At 35.5% G+C, this 17,249-nt stretch overlaps 1 protein-coding gene across 3 annotated transcripts in view; it reads left to right on the top strand.

Annotated features, from left to right (window-relative positions):
• Positions 1–17,249, top strand: part of ZFYVE28 (zinc finger FYVE-type containing 28) — a 159,377-nt gene that overhangs the window by 93,880 nt on the left and 48,248 nt on the right. For all 3 annotated transcript variants that reach the window (XM_074904400.1, XM_074904399.1, XM_074904401.1), the window contains exons 3-7: positions 4,834–4,971; positions 7,838–8,040; positions 9,714–9,803; positions 11,737–11,826; positions 14,999–15,100. In XM_074904400.1, coding sequence (XP_074760501.1) covers positions 4,834–4,971; positions 7,838–8,040; positions 9,714–9,803; positions 11,737–11,826; positions 14,999–15,100 — 623 coding nt within the window. The remainder of the gene's footprint in view (positions 1–4,833; positions 4,972–7,837; positions 8,041–9,713; positions 9,804–11,736; positions 11,827–14,998; positions 15,101–17,249) is intronic.

The following is a 17,249-nucleotide window of genomic DNA, read 5'->3' as shown; positions in this document are numbered from 1 at the left end:
AAAGTGGTGGAACTTGTTGCTGTTTGGAGAGAGACTTTGGATCTCTGGTTGAAACAGCTGTCTGTAGGTACCCTGCTGGGTTCTGAAGCCATCAATTTTGGGTGTCCTTTGAAATGTGTTACTTACATCAAAGAGTGTGTCACCTTATTGTTGTGTCACCTTATTTCTTCTGTTAATGTAAGTAACCCATAAAAACCTGAATATGAGCTAATTGCTTTAATTACAGGAAAATCTTCCTTTATGTTTGGCCTTAATTTGTGTTCATCGATTGCTTCTGTTTGCCATAAATGTGGTGTTGAAGGAGGTCTTGCAGCTGAATGTCAAGCCAGTAAAAGAAAAATGTGAAGGATATATTTAAATGAAGAGGCTAAAATACCATCTCTTAAGCTCATGGTGATATTATCACAGACTCTGTTACCTTGACTAGATTTTACCAATAATTAAAAAAAGAGATATTAAAGAGGTACTGAACAACATGGGAAGTTATCTTCCTCTGAAGAAATCTTGCAGAAGACCTCAGGAAGGTCATGTTAAACTTAATATAAGCCTGTAAGAACAGCACAGATTTTATTAAGGACATGTACGAAAGAGTAAATAAGTCTGCCTTTTGTTGATCTAAACATACATTTTGGAGCGTAAGTAAGGTGAAATTATTGGCTTTCTTTTTGTACCTAGTCCGAAAGCTAATGCAGCAGTTGCTGGTAGCTTTATGCTCTGGTTATTGAGTATATGGCCAATTACTGCTGGGCCAAAAATAGATCAACTTTTTGTCCTCTGCTGTGGCCAACTACATACATTGTTTCACTACCACTCATTATCTTTCCTATCAAAGGAAAATATAAGTGCTATCCGTTATGCGAAACACTGAGCTCTGTTTTCCAGGAAATGAGGAACTTGGAGTAAATCCCAAAGCAGAATGTCTGCAGTGGCTGCCTATTGTGCTGCTGGAAAGCCTAAAAAAGAGCAGCTGAAAACCCTGCTCATCCTGGTATGCAAATGAACCAAAAGATAACAGATACACACACCAAAGGATACATTAAAATCCAGAGACTTTTATGTAGAGAGATGGATCAAGTGAAAGATTTACTACTTCAATTTCAACTAATTGATTACTGTTGCTTAAATTAGAGCAAAACCTCAGTGTTACCATGTATCCGAACTCATTCTTTCTTAGCTTACAAAGCAGAATACTGTAATTAAGTAAATTGAATGTTTCTTGAAGCTCTTTTAAAAGAAAAGACTAATTTGCTTACAATGCATTGGATAGTCTGTCTAAATTGGCTGGCATCCTTCCAGTTACAAAGCAGCTGAGATTTGAAATCATTATGGAAGCAAGTATTCCAGATTTCCTATTTAGGTTACTCTGCTCTGGGTATCAGAAGAAGGAATGGAAGAGAAGGAAAGTGATGGAGAACTCTTTTGGGTTTTTTCCTGTAGTAGGATAAAATAAGCCCTATAGAAAATCAGAGAATTTTGGAAATTCCGTATCTTGAAACAGCAAAACCAATTTACCTTGTAGAAATTTTTCAGCATTTATACACTAAATGGTAAAGTTCTATCAACTATTCTTTCCTTAATCTTCTGGTATCACTACTAGACTATGCAGGAAAAGATGCTCATCTTTTTAACTGGCTTTTTCATTTAGCGTTTTGCAGAATGACCACTTGCCTATGTGAAGCCAGGTAACTTTACAAACAATTGGTACTAGTCCAGAGATTGAGTTATTGTGACTTGTCTCCATTGGGAAGTCTATATTAAAATTCTAATTATGTATGGTTTAACTTCCTAGTATTGTACAAGTTAAAAATAATATTTTTCTTTTAATGTGACCCAGGAAGTTTTGCATATGTGGAGATGTGTTGGTAGGTCTTGAGTGCTGTGTAGCAGAAGCATACTATAGGAATATTGCAGAACTGAGGAAGAATGTTAAATGTCATTTAGGTGGTAAACAAATTATATACTGAAATAATCAGTATGATACTTGCTTTGTAAAAAGTTAAACTATTATATCCTGTTGCAATATTTTTAAGTGCATTAAGGTACAAAATTTCATAATGCTTATAATAATTATCTGCTGAGATGGTTTAGACAGAATCTTAGTACTTTTTTTACAAGTATAATGATTAGGAAAGCAGAAAAAAAAAAAATACAGGCCAGGTATGAGTCCTGCCTAAAAGGTTCTTTGATGTATCAGGAATTTTGTGTGTATATATATATAGGTGATTATAAAAAGGGGATTCAGTCTGATTTGTAGCTGCAGTAAAATAAGATTGCATTTGAAAAATAATGCATTAAAGTAAAAATAAATTCCAGGGAGGAAAGCTTTTCAATATGGGTCTCATCATATTAGAAAAAAAAGAGATTGAAAATTGCATTTTCCCATATTCAAGTTTGACAAGTAAAATAAATTGGAATATCATGTCCTAAAATAAAATGGAATCGGATTATTTAAAATCTGATATCATCAGATTGAAATACAATTCTTCTCAAAGTTCCTTGCTTTAATATTGCTTAGTATTTCCAGCAGCTTTTGTAAAATTTAACTGGTAGGATTACTTTTTAGCACTGTATCTCTCCAATGCTGAAAGATCTTTGCAAACACTTATTAATTCCCTGAAAACAGAAATCTGACTTTTTCATTCTAATGTGCCAGCCTGTATTGCTCTGGTGATGAAGTGGGAGCTACAGGCAAAGCACCTCATCTCAAAAGAGATCAGTAATAACTGATTTAAAATGTCATGAGTGACTTGTGCTCTTCTACAATGTAAATGCTTTAATCCTTGGTTTCATTCTTTGCTCTGTAACTTTGTGTAGGAACTAAGTGGGTTTGGAGTTGATTTCTGTATGGGACCTACTTTCACAATATTTTGCTTCCCCAGCTAGATCTAGCTAAATAATGATGAGAGGAGTATACTCGATACCAGGAATTAAGACATGGGAGGAAGGAAAGTAAGAAACTTGATATTAGTTTCTTATATATATAATGATAAAATAAAATAATATATATAATAAAAGCATTATTATGCTTTTTCTCACCCTAAAGCATTATTTGCACATGATTCCTTGACTATCTCCACTTTATCCTGCAGAGGGGAGGTGGTAGCAGTCTGGCTTGTTATTCAGCCAGTTGTTCAGGATGGTGGTGCTGAAACAGGGTGTGGGCATCTTTGCTCAGTCAGTCATCTTCCAGTTCCCCTTGCAGTTACACTAGGGGATATCATGAGGTTGTGTTTTCACTCAGTTTCTACAATGGGCATCTCTTTGGATTCCAAGGGGTCCAAGTGTCCCACTAATCCTGGCAGTATGTTATACCCAGCAGAGTGAGGGAGTGCATCTTTGAAATTAATTATTTTGTGTCAGTGAATTCTGTTTCCTTGTCTCTTATCATACCTGCTGGCCACATCTGTGTTGTGGTGCCATGGAAGAGCTACAGAGCATTTGGTTTTTAGAATTGTTTCTAGAGAAGATGGTTGAATATTATGTATGCCATTGTATTTTAAATGTATGAGGTGTATGTTTGTTTTTTACAACTTAACTGAAATGAAATGTGCTTCCTCATGACAGACTTGAAAAAAAAACATTTGTGTAAAAATGTTTTAATTGTTAACACATAAAGTACCTTCTACCAATGTGTCATAAACATTATCAATGCTTAATTTATTTATTTTGGATTAAGACAACTGTGATTATAGCATTAATGTTAAGATTATTTTCTGGCAACAGCAGTTACAGCATTCTGCACTGAAATTACAGAGAAAGTGAATCTTCTTTTGTACCTAAAGTAGGTTTTGCCCTTCTCAGTGGGGAGCATACTAAAGGGACAGGGTTCTTCAAAACTTCTGTCTCCTATTATTTTTTAAATGCAGAGGAAAATAAAATGGTCAAGTATAGACTCAAAGCAGTTTTGTCTGTTAAACAGTTCTGTACAGACAGATTTGTTTTTATTTGTCTGAAATATATTTTAAATAGAATATGAATTCTGTAAATAATGGAAGAAGGATGAGACAGACAAAACATCTTTAATGAAAACACTCAGCCTTTTTCATGCTCTGAACCTACCTTTATTATGTTAATCAAATTCTGTGCAGTTCCCAGCAGGGATATATGAAAATTGTCTTTTTGAAATAAATAAATACAGATTATTTAGTGCATATCAAGAAGCTGGTTAGAGGTCTTTGATCTTTGTCTTGGTGCAGACATAGATATGAGCAGTTACTAAGACACTCTAACTTCTGCAGTGTCCCCTTACCCTCCTGAATGTCCACAGGTTGAGAAGGCAGGCAGGGGTGTCAGCCCTTGCCCACTGGGGACTCAAGTATGGAAACTACCTGCTTTAGATTCTCAGGATGAGTTTAAGTCTATTCAACCCCAGTGGTGCCAATATAACTAATTTTGTAATGTCTCCAGGGTGCTCTGTCATGTGTTCTTTTTGGAAGAATGAAGTGCATATCATTGGGGCTGGTGAGAGGAAATGAGAGAAGCCTAATTTACTTGTACTTCTCGTTTATTTACTGTTATTTTATAGATAAGTAGTTGGAGGTAAAAAGCTCTTAAATCATGCTTCCTCATCAGAAGTCCCACTAAAGTAGTCAGTGCACTGAATCTGAGAATCAGTCTTTAGGAAAACTAAAAAGAGTGAAGTTTGCCACTCTTCTTTCTAGGCAATATTCTTCTCTTTGTTGTCTCTCTGTGTGTGATGACCATAAGAGCTAAATACTGTATCTTCTATCTTAATTAGTTAGTGCCTCACTAAAAAATTCTATTGAAAGTTAGAAAATACTTTGTGGGATTTCTATCGGAACAGTATATATGCTATCATGTATTTTGCTTCAGGATAACGTTTTGAACATCATAAATCAAATCATGGATGAATGCATTCCACATGAACGGGCCAACAGAGACTTTTGTGTTAAGTTTCCAGAGGAAATACGCCATGACAACCTTGCAGGACAGCTTTGGTTTGGAGCAGAAGTAAGTCTCTCCTATTTCTGTTACTTGGGGCTAAGGGACAGTTTTTTGTGACATAAAGCCAGAAGTTTGAATCTGGAGACTTCTGAAATGGTACATATAATTACATAGCCAAGTGAGAACTTCGTCTGGATGCTCAGTGGAAGGGGATTCTTTAACTATGGTATTGGTATTGGTTGGGCTAACAGCATACTGGTTTATTTTCATAATTGACTGCTGTCATTATGGCCACTTCTTAAAAACTATTTTGTGAATTGGCATCTGATTAATATTCTTGATTTTTTTATCCTGATGGACCATCTCGCATCTCATGCTTTGAAAATCTTAAACATATGAAGGTATATAAGGGATTTCTGTACCAGTAAAATTCACTTATCTCCAATAAATATAAGTGCATGCTGTCACTTTAATGACTTTATTATGCTATAACTCATACTAAACATACATAACTTGGAGCTGGCATTTGTTGCATATAACTCACTTTTTTTCATGCGTATGCCAAAAATATAATGGTTTCTGTGCAAAACACCAAAATCTACTTTTCTCCTACCTGGTTTCTTTCAAAGACCTGCGTCTACAGCAACCTCTAGGAACAAGGGATTGTTGCAGGGAATAAGCTTTAATTATTTTAACCAAGGGAAGCCTGAAGTGTCAGAAAAAACAAATGTGATATCGAAGACACTTATTGATTAGTACTGATGTCTGGCTAAAAAAAATATTTTTTAAAAAATCACTGTGGCATCTTTAATGGTAAGCTTAGTGTCTTCAGGTTTGCTGGACTGAGGGTGCCTTCAAGCACTGTGGGTTTGATGAGAGTCGAGGGGGGAGTAGTCTAGACATCGCACTGCACAAGAGCATGTTGTGGTATTGTTTCCAGCTTTGCCTCTCCTATATCTGAAGCAGTTCTTTGGTTCCTGTTATTGTCCTTTCTTTTCTCTGCCAGTTCCTCCTTTCTTTTTGAAGTGTATGCTCTCCATCAGTAGTTCCTATCTTGTTCAGTCCAATATGCCTCCATATGTTCTGCTTCTGAAAGTTTCTTTGACAGTTGTTAATTGTAGGTTCCTCTGAGTCAGGGAAATCCTGCATAGAATTTAAAAAATGAATTTGATATGTCAGTGCTTTATAATCCTGTCCTCAGCAAAAACAGCAGCAGTTTTTCTTCCCATTATCATATGACCTTCACAGCCATCATGCCGGTGATGCCATGCTATGTTTTAAAATGCAGAGAGCCTCCCATGTTGCATTAATGGTACTTCCTTGGTAGTTAAGTAGGAGAAGATGGAGTCATTCTTTCTGCAACCATCTGTAATGAATCCCTGTGAATCCCATTGTGCTTTCTTACTCTAAGGAACTAAAACTGGGATTACAGCAAACAAACAGGAAAAACGCCAGCCAATGCAGTAACTTCTCCTTGCATTGTGGAAAATGCTTGAGGGAATCACAGACAGCCAGTATCCTCTAGGAGGGAAAAAAAAGTCTCCCTTTATTTACTGTTTGTGTTACATAAACCAATGCTTTTACTCTTTCCAAATCAAGCTTTCACTGTCTCCAAATCAAACTAACCGGTTAGAGAGACCTGTTGGATTCAGAGAAAGTAACATATGCAGTGATGAAGTAATACTAACTCATACTACTGTAGACAGTTTTCTCCTGGAAATTCATGTAGTAAAGACGACTGTATTGAGTGTTACGAATATACACTTATGTGTCCTTGTCAGTGCAATCATTACCAGACTAAGAATGCATATCAGCAGTAAGACTTGCCTTACACACATTTGCCCACAAATACTGCTTTGGCTGATAAGAGGTAAGAACATGATCTTCTGAGTGCCCTTAAAACACTAATTAGTGCATTGGGCTGCTGAGCCAGGGCTGGGGTTGCACATCACCCATACAGACCTGCAGAAATGCTTCCTCTTGAGGGGAGTGCAAGGGAAAAGGGAGGGACACAGAGCTGCAAATGAAGATGAGGAAAACCAGAAAATTATAACTTCTAGAACAACCTTGTATATTTTTAGTTAATAAAAATATTTTCATTAATACAGAAAGTATGATTTATATCAGTATTTCTTGTCTTCCACATGTATCCATAAAGGAATAAACTCAGCAGCAACGGTTATTAAGTAATTTTGTTTTAATAGCAGTATTTTCAGATTTTATTAATGTGTTACAGTAAAACTCTACTTTTAATGTCTTTGTGAGCTAGTCAGGAGAAGTCAGCGTATAATTCCTGGGGTAAGGAGTCTCTTAAATAGCTGATTTCCAGAAAGGGAAGAATCACTATGTGATCTGGACTTTATGTTCTTTCCTGTAAGTTATATTCATGGCTTCTGTGGGAGGCAGGATACTTGTCTACCTGGATCCCTGATCTGATAGCTAATGTGACCAGTTTTGCTGCAGAAGGCATCTTGGTTGCAGAATTTCTGTTCTTTTTATAAGGAATAGACTTATTTTACAAAATCAAGCAGTTTAGCCTGAATCAAAACAGTCCTTTGATCATACTTTGGTTGGATTCACATCCCTCTTATGCAAGCAGTCCTTGTGTACATAGAGTATATATTCTATCAATACTTACTGCCTAACTAGTGGAAGAAGAGGTTTTTTAAGTTCTTCTGTCAGCTCTGTGGTTCTTTTACTTGAACCTCCCCCTGTTCTCATGTCTCTCTGACTGAGCTGCTCCCTAACCTTTTATGTGAAGACTTAGTGGCTCCTGGCATACCATTCTTCAATCTTCACTTGTTTAATAATTTGCAACAAATTGGGGCTAAGTACTGTCCTTGTTCAAAGTAGTAAATATCACACCTTGTAGGATTTGTAAAACATCAGAGTAACTTTGTAACAACATTTTCTCTCTCAATGTATTTCATAGTGTTTGGCTGCTGGCTCAATTATTATGAATCGTGAAATTGAGAGTATGGCTATGAGGCCCTTGGCCAAGGATCTCACCAGAAGCCTAGAGGAAGTTAGAAATATCATTCGTGACCAGGCCTTAAGGGATTTGAACCTCTACACAGAAAAAATGAAAGATTCACTCAAGCATTTTGATGTCCTTTTTGCTGAATTTGAATTAAGGTAAAAGTTCCAAAGTAAATGTGTTGTGAGCATTGTCTTGGTTACTACAGCTGTTGTGGGGTTTGTTGGTTTTTGTAAGTTGGCTGTTTTGTTCTGTGTTCTTTCTATGGAAAAAGTATGTAATTTTTTTATCACGGTATTTGAATTCTTCAGTAATTTGTTTTATTGCTTGATTTTTCCTTCCAGTGTAGTAATAATGAAAAGAAAATTGAATAGCTTTTTAGAAATCAACATTTGCTCTCTTCAACTGAACTATAATCTTCCATTTACATACTGACGTATAGCATTTGAGGGACGTTTTCCAAGACACAAAAGGAAGCCATAAATCGCTTCCCTTCATGTTTTTTTTGTCAGAGGAAAGGCGACAAATAAGAGACATTTAAAAAGTATGATAACAAATAGTCTAGAGATTACGAGGTTTTGTTCTCTTGTGCTTAGAGATGCAAGCAAGATGTACCTACTCAATTTAAGAAGGCAAATTGAAATCTGATGAAGGAAGCGCTTTTACACAAGCCATAATTAACCACAGGAACTCAGTGATTTAAAAGCTTGTGATTGAAAAATGGCTTGGAGGTTTATAGCAAAAATAAAAATAATTGCTTTTGGGGTGAGGAAAGTAACTGCAAAGGACACATTTGACCAAGTCTTGCATTGTGCTTCAGAATTTAAGCCAGCTTCCTGCATGTCTGGTAGATGTTTGTGGTGCTGGGCATAGTTATAGACAGGATACTGGACAAATTTGTTTATGGATCTAATATAATACAGCCATTCCTACCCTCAGCAGAACAGGTTTCTTAGAATTGGGTGGTATGTTAAATTTTTCTTGGGAATAATCCATAGACTGTCTTGTTTCCCATTATTGTTTGTCCTTCTGCAGTATTTATATTCTCTTGTATTACTTTGGTAAGCGATTTCTTCTGATTCAGAAAAACATCATTATGCTGTTACATTGAAGACATCAGCTAAAAATGTGGTTTTTAGTAGGATTTTTCTGAGTGCAGACACTGACAATCCGCAACTGGTTCTTGATAGTGCCTATGCATACCAACTGTCTACATACAGCATTTTTCTATGCCTTTATTTTGCAAAGAACTTTTTCCCTTTCTGTGTTACCTGTAGTCTACAAATGATTTAAGTAATATAGTGACAGAAAACCACTTTTACCAATGTTGCTTACATTGTAAATTAGTGCCTTTGCATGTAATTCCACAGAGAAAGAAGGCCAACTTTTAAGTTTCCTAAATTCTCTGCTGGGTAACTGAAATTCACTAATTTCAGGTGAAACCTTTCTAAATAAAATGTGCGGTTTAGTCAGTTTTGATTTTGTTTTTTTTTTCTTAAGAAAATTCAGACCAAGCTATTCTATCTTTGTAATGCAGCAAATAAAGATCCTTTTAGGACCTACCTACCCATGCCACACAGTATATAGTTCTGATTGCTAACTGTGTGTAATTATATTTCTAAATTACTACTGAGTTGCATTGCCTCAATCTGCAATAAGTAAATCAGTTGCATTTCTTTTGATTCTTACACTCTAGAATTTCCATAGTGAGTGCTTTCAGAATGCTGCAGAAAAGGTTAGGTTGCGAAGATAATTTGTCCTGCATTTCGTTTTATAAACTGAATCATTAAAGTGTGTAAAATAATAGTACATTATTTTATAATCTTTGTAGTTATGTGTCAGCCATGGTACCTGTGAAGTCTCCAAAAGAATATTATGTACAGCAAGAGGTAATCGTACTTTTCTGTGAAACTGTGGAGAGGTAAGCGTTTTAATTACATACTATATTTTAATTTGTGTTTACTTCGAGCTTTTTGTAGAAACACTTTGAACTGTAGTCCTTTAAGAAGCATCATGAAACACTAGATATTTTGCTTTTCTAGTAAGTATCCAAATACAAAGGTAAAAAGCATTAAGGATGCTTGCCCAGCACAAGCCTATACTTTCTGTTTTCTAGACAAAAAAACCCCAAAAGTTAATAATCCAACAATAACAATGTTGTTGGTATGCATAGTTATAGATGTGTAAACGAAGACAGCATTTAAATAAGCTAAATCTGTTTCAGGCATCAAGATGTAATAATACTTCATGCAAGAATAAATGGGGATGTGATTCAAATAATCTGTGAACCTCTAGTGATTTTCATGAAGAACTTGTAAAAGCTCTTTTAGGATCATAGAGGACTGGAGCTTGACTCTGTATGTATTAAGAGAAGATGTTAAAAAAAATCCTAACACTCCAGCAGTTCCTAAGTTCTTTTTAGGAATATAGGGTGATAAGGAAGATGTGAATTTGTTTGGAATATACTGTGTTGAACTTCTTGGGTTTTTTTGTTGTTGGTCCCCCCCCCCCGCCCCGTGAGAGTAACTAGCCTAGCAGGTAGACAGTAGAGGGGAACAACATGCAAAATACTGAGCTTTAGTGAGGTTTTGAGCAGTGCAACACTGTTCTCAGAAGGAAATTAGTGAACTGTAGTCTGTGTGGAATTATTAGAGACCCATTCACTGTAAAATGCACTCAGAGAAAGTTGGTTTTACTGTTGTATTAGGAGAATTTGTGAAGTAGGACCCTGGATCTGACTTTTCTTAAGAAATCAAGGAGTACGGAGCGCACTGCCACAGTCTCTAGATGACACCAAGATCAGAGGTGTTTCAGGCATTTTTAAAAGATAGGATTGCAACTCAGAATGATCACAAGTAGGAGAAATTACCTTCCATCAGTCAGAGAGCTACTATATATACATATATTTGCTCAGTAAGAGGAAAAAGGTGGTTTCTCATTTGCAGCTTTGGATAACCTGGCAGTGGACTGTAGGAAGGAACAAGGAGTTGGTTGGGAACAAGTTGAGTGAGTCACACACCGAGTCTATCCACTGTTAGTACAAACCAGGGCTTTGTGGTCATGTTGCTGTTCACCACTAGCAGTATTGGCAAGACAAGTTCTAATAAGGAATAAGAAAAAGTTATTTCTGTTCGTTTTGGAACCAGTCAGATCTCAGTGGGAATAGTGTGCAGTTTTGAGTGTTATCTTACGCTCAGATATGGACAAATCGGAAAAGAAATTTGAGGATGTTACAAAACTTGGAAGGAAATTTAGAAATTGTGAAGAAACCTGGAAAACATAGCCAAGTGATAACAAACTGGGTTTTAGTCTAGAAGGAGCTTAAGTTATTTGAAATGTTATTAGAGGACAGTGAAGTGTCCCCCAAATATTAAATCCTTACACTTCAAAAATAGTTGCTGTACAGAACTTCTTTTTTTACTCTGGTTTATTAGTTTAGGAAGGGTTCACCTAGATGATTTTAGCAAATTTTATTTGAAAGTGAAACCAAATATTTCTCCCTACTATTTAAAAATATTTCTTTAAATTGTAAAATTCTGAGCACCAGTGGTTTTCGGTGACAAGCAGAAGCATGGCATGAAATAGTAAAGAAAAGGGGAAAATAGCATAAAAATTATTGGGTTTGGATGGCTATAAATTTTAAGTGTTTAAATTTTTTTCTTACATTAATATTTTTTTAAAGCAATACTACAGCAGTCAGTTATATAAAGTGTTTTAGTTGGTACAAAAATAGTTCATGAGTTAAATATCATCAATTTGGTTTGGCTTAGAACAATTTTTTCAAAATTTTTCCTGTTGAAATGTTTTTTTCAAGAGTTTGATCTCTTAATAAATAAACTTGTTCTTCCGCTTAGAGCCTTAAGGCTTGGATACCTCACTCAAGATATGATAGATGACTATGAACCAGCTTTAATGTTTACAATTCCAAGATTAGCCATTGTATGGTAAGTAATTTTTTAACTACTTCCCACTCTGCCTGATTTAAAGATTTGCTGAAGATTTCAAAAATTTTGTTCAAAATTTTAATATTTTTTTTTCACAGAGTTTGCTTGTACTTTCTTTAAACTCAGATAAGAGGATTATGTTTTGGTTTACATCATTACTGGTTTTATGTAGAATATCATGAGAAAAAAAAAAGAGAAGGTAGAACTTTAAATATAGAAAACAGGAATATGGAACAATTGATCAGTCATCCTCCAGAAAGAAATTTTAAATTGTCACTTTGTCAGAAATTTTTTTTGAAAGCAAATAGTTTGTGTCACTCAAAAATAATATGACCTAAGGTTGCAAGTCTTGAAAACCAAAAGTTGTCAACAGAATTGTGTATTTTTCTTAATGACTCTAGGTTCAGAAAGAGTTGTCAGGACAAACTGCGTTGTGACCACTGAGTTAGGCTTAAATCCTTTTCAAGGAAAGTATTAACTTATATGTAGATTTGTGCCCTGTATTGACAACTAAACTAAAACAAGTGGTTTTGCTTCATGCAGCTTTTGCAGTATTGAACAAATCAGATGCATTTTTCCTAATGAGTCTTCATGATTTAATAAGACAACAGTTTCTCTGGAGTAAAGCCAGCATATTTTTAATATTTTACAATTGCGAATGTTTTAAAGTTAGCTAATATAAGGAGTATAATTGAGGGAAATAAGAAACCTCAAATCCTGAGTGTAATACGCTTCTCCTCAGGAAATCCCTGTGGCCCATTGTTCCTGTTAAATAGGCTATTGTCTGTAACTGTCATTCTAAAAATAATAACAGTAATAATCTGATTATCAAAAAGACAACAGGAATGTGAGAACTCAGTTTGAAGCTGCTGGAAGGCACAATGAAGAAGAGTACATCATGACTAACTGGAAAACCAAGGGCTCTCTGAAAAACACACGCTGTCTATCCCAAATTACAGAGAAGGACAGAGAGGGAGAAGAGAAAAAAGTTTAACTGCTCCAAAGTATCCAGTGATTTGAAAATAAATCAATACCATGTGAAGTTCAACAGAAAAACTACACCATCCAGAGCTGTGTTGTCTGGAAGAAATGCAAGCCTTGTACTTGGACTGTGAAAGGAGAGGCCTTTAAATGCAAGATAGACCCACACAAAGTTGTCTACTGTTGCTCTGTGTCTTAATGAGAAGGATGGGTCTGGAGCAAGGAGAAGTGCTGGATGCCTGCAGTCCTCTAATAGCAAAGCTTTAAGGAATATTTCTCAGTGTCATTTCTGCTTAAGGTTTCTTTTCAGACATCAGTTTACAATGCACATCATACAGTGTATTTTGCCTAGTATGTTAACAAGTGTTAGTGAACTTGGAACCTAGTAGGAAATATTAAGAAGTTTTCTCCAATTTTTAGTTCTTTCTGTGTTACAACTATATTCAAGCATTTCATAAGGGTTTTTTGTAGTACTTCAGCCCACTTTTATTTCTTCTGAGAGTTAAACCCTATGGAAAGCAAATTGTACCTGAAAACCAAAGGAATGGTGATTTTGTATCAATTAGAATTTCAGTGAGAGCAGCCTCAAGCTTCCAAACAAAGAAGTAACATTTATTTGGGCAGATCATAGCACATGAGTCAGCAGTAACTACTTTGCTTTGTGGTAGCCTGTTGAAGCTCAGAAAGCTTAGGGGGGGAAAAAAAAAAAAAAAAATCGAAGTTATGTGTCCGTGGTAACAGGATAATTTCTCTTAAGCCATAAAAAAATAAAAGCAACTTTTCTTTCTTCTCCTTTTTCCCTGGTCCTGCCCTGAAAACCCTAGTCCCCAAAGCAGTGTTGGTCAAGTTTAGGGGTCAAATTTCTTGGACCCTCTGTTACCTTGACAATTTTGACCTTTCTGATGGCCATCTTCCAGCCTGATGGGAGACCATGGTACTATACTGCTACCAGAGCATAAACCAGCCTCTGGGGTTATAAACCAAAGAAAGAGAGCAGTATTTCCCAGATGATAAACAGAGTGTAAGGGGTCCTTTTTTTTTTTTTTAATACTTCGGTGGGATTTGTGTAATTTGTGACATCAGCTTTGCCACTATGTCTCAGAGAGCCTTCAGTGGTCATGCAGGGTGCTTGCTAGCAAACAGCCAGCGAACAAAAAATAAGAACAATCTTGTTAGTCCCCGTTGCTCTGGATGATTTGGATGTGAAGTGGCTAGAAAGCTCTCCGAAGCAACATCTGAGTGTAAGAAAATGAGCATACGTTTGAACTACTGTAGGTAGCTGAGCACTGACTGTAAGGGCAAGAAGGGAAAAATGGCCTGGGAAAATTAAAATCTGTGTTATCTCGAGTGTGAGAACACGTGATGGATTTGCCTTTGAGAAACATACATTGTTTTTGCAGGGGGCAGAGGATTAAATAGTTTTAAGCACAGTGGTGCCTGGTATGGGTAGAATCCACTTTCTCAGACAGTGCAGTACGATGCAGCGGATATGGTGAAGAAGGTGAATTTTGTTTAATCCTTAACTCACAAACAGGCTTGGGCAGTAGTGATCTGGTCAGGAGGAACTATTGAGATATCTACAGAGAAGGACATGGAAGTTTCAGGATCATGAACTAACCTGTTTCCAGGAAATTTCTACAAGTCCTGCATTGTTTTAGGAGCATGGTATTATCAAAATGTGTGTTATGTGATTTAGAAAATGTGTGCTCTTTTTTTTACCACATCTTAATGCCAGGTTGTATTTATCTTACGAGGTAGAAAATAGGAGCACAACAGTCAACTATCTTACCTAGAAATTATTTATACTGGAAAGAAAAAGCCATTTATAATCTCTCAAGTCAGTGGACTTTCCACAACTTCCTTGATAATCAGTTTCTTTTGGTTTTTTGTTGGTTTTTTTTAATGGGTCAGCTGCAGCAAGAAATTAAATATGTTTCTCCCCTTATGCTCTCATTGCTTTTTCTTCCATATTTAAGGGAGGGTGGACAGATGGAAGGGGATTTTTTCCCTGTTGCTTTAAATAGCATTTAATTCTACTTGTGGGTGAATATGACAAAAACAAGATAACAATATGTAATTTGAGTGTAGTTCTAATGTTTATGTACAGTTACTTTTCTGACTCCTTAGTAGTTGCTCTGTATAATGAAATTTTCATTTTTGTGTGTGTTCATGCATGTGTTTTGAATTACAGTGGCCTTGTTGTCTACTCCGAGGGACCATTAAATTTGGACCATAAACCAGAAGATATGTCTGAGCTCTTCAGACCTTTTCACACTTTGCTAAGAAAAATAAGGCAAGTAATAAAAGATAGTTGTAAGTGCTTCTCTTCTGAAGTGAAAATCAGAGGCTTAAAAAAGAAATCATAAATGCCTAGAAAAGTGTTTGTTTGCTATGTTAACCATAAACTCTATTTTCCTCTCATCTGCCTGATATACCCATGAAATAACTAAATGTAGATTTCATTTTATGGGAGTTTTCTGAACTTTTCATCTCTGATAGTTTTATTTTTTTCTGAATACCATTTTATTACATTTCAGATTTTCCTTATGGTTGGATGATGCCTGAAATACTGAAGTTGCAGTTTATTTTTGGAGATCCTGTTTCTAATTAGCATCAATGTTTCTGTTTAGCCATGCTTATGACATTTTCTCATTACATTGTGATGCAGTACTCAGATGATTCTTAATTTAATAGAAGTTACTCTTGGTTTTTCATGTTGTGGATCTGTTTTTACAGGATGGATCATTTTATATATACCTGTTTTCACAGTGCTTCAGTCTTGGTAACCATTGGAGATATGTAGGCTTCGGCTCAACTATAAAGAGAATTAAAATATTTTTTTGTACTTGAGGTCTTTTGAAGACTGATCTGTTACTTTGGAGAAATGAAGCTGTATCCTTAAAGGATCTTTATATTCAGGCTTTTTTATGTTCACCCTTAAGATACTTTATCTGAGTTTTAAAACAAAAACTGTTTTCTAAATCCGTGAGACCTGTTATTCCTTAGAATTCAAATTTATAAGCCAACTTCAAATTTTTTCCTAGGAATCTCTAGAGATAATTTGACAGAAGTTTTTCTTTACTGTATCAAATTTTCACCTCTTTATCACCTTCCCTGTATGTTGTTATGACAGTTTGATGTAAGGACAGTTTTGATGTGCATAAGTTTACCCCGATTAATTTCCTCTCACCTGTTAGAGGGGAGGCATCTCCTGGGGGAGAAAGCAATCTGTCAGGGATGGTTCAGAGAGGAGCCTGTTTCTGAAGTCAGATATTATGAATAGCCAAACCACATCCTTTTGTGTGCCTTCAAGACAGAAATATTAAGAAATCTTTAAGGAATACCGTTTTTTTTTTTTAGTTGTATCAGTGGTACTTGTATTGAAATCTCAGAATTCATCTCAGACAAGTCAACATGTTTGGGTTTTTTTTGAGTGATTGGGGTTTTATAAAACAGTGATTAAAGAACAACATGAATTGAGGAGCAAACCTTAAGTTAGAGGGGGGAAAAAAAAACCCTTTAATGGTACTGAAGCTTTAAAAGTTAATGAAATTTACATTAAAATATCTTACTCAAAATATGGTTATAATGGAAGTTTTCATCAGCATTCCAATGGCCGTCTAAAGCAAAAAGAATACTTAAAAACTAATATACTTCTTATAATCTGTTCTTTCTGCTTACTCCTTACATTTCACAACACAGAAAATGAAAATCGATGAAGTCAGTTTATTGCTTAGTCCATTTAATTTTCAGTTACTCTGAACTTAATGCTTGGGTTGAAAATACATTAGTAAAATGCTTGTTTGTTCAGTAACTACAATTTTCAATGCAGACTTTAAAAAATAAGAGATTTGTTTTTGGAAAAAGTTCTGATAAACTTTAGACTTATGTTTATTCCGTTAAATAAGTATTAAGAAATGTGATTTCACATGTCTAGGAGACAAAGTTTGCGAAGTGTTCTTGGTGAGATAACATCGATCAGAGCAAAAATTAAAGCAAGTTAAGACAATGTGAAATTTTGTCTGGCAGTGAGATCTCTGAATTGAAGGAATGTCAAGGAACTTGAATGTTTAAAAGAACTGGGCTCAAAAAGATCATTTAGTAATATTCTTGAATATAAATACATTTAATGAAAATAGCAGTGAGTTACTAATAACTGTGTGGTTCTGTAGGGTAATTAAATTATTTCTGAAGTACCTAAGCTGTCTAGATTTATTTTTTGGGTTTTGTTATCACAGATATATTTTTTTTTCTAACTCATCAGGTTGCAATTCCAACTCAGTAAGAATGTTCACAGAAATCTGTAAGGGATGATGGAATGAGATACTTGAGATACTTGATATTTCTGTTCTCCAGCAAAAGGGGAGCATTTTTTCCAGGAGTCTTCAGTCTCCCTCACCAGTAGTTAAGGCATGAAAATAGATTCAAGTAGTCTTCTGTTA

This window comes from Athene noctua, chromosome 4 (genome assembly GCF_965140245.1).
Source record: "Athene noctua chromosome 4, bAthNoc1.hap1.1, whole genome shotgun sequence".
In the NCBI taxonomy this organism is placed as follows: domain Eukaryota; kingdom Metazoa; phylum Chordata; class Aves; order Strigiformes; family Strigidae; genus Athene; species Athene noctua.
Note: the sequence above shows the minus strand (reverse complement) of the source record. Positions and strands in the feature narration are given on the sequence as shown.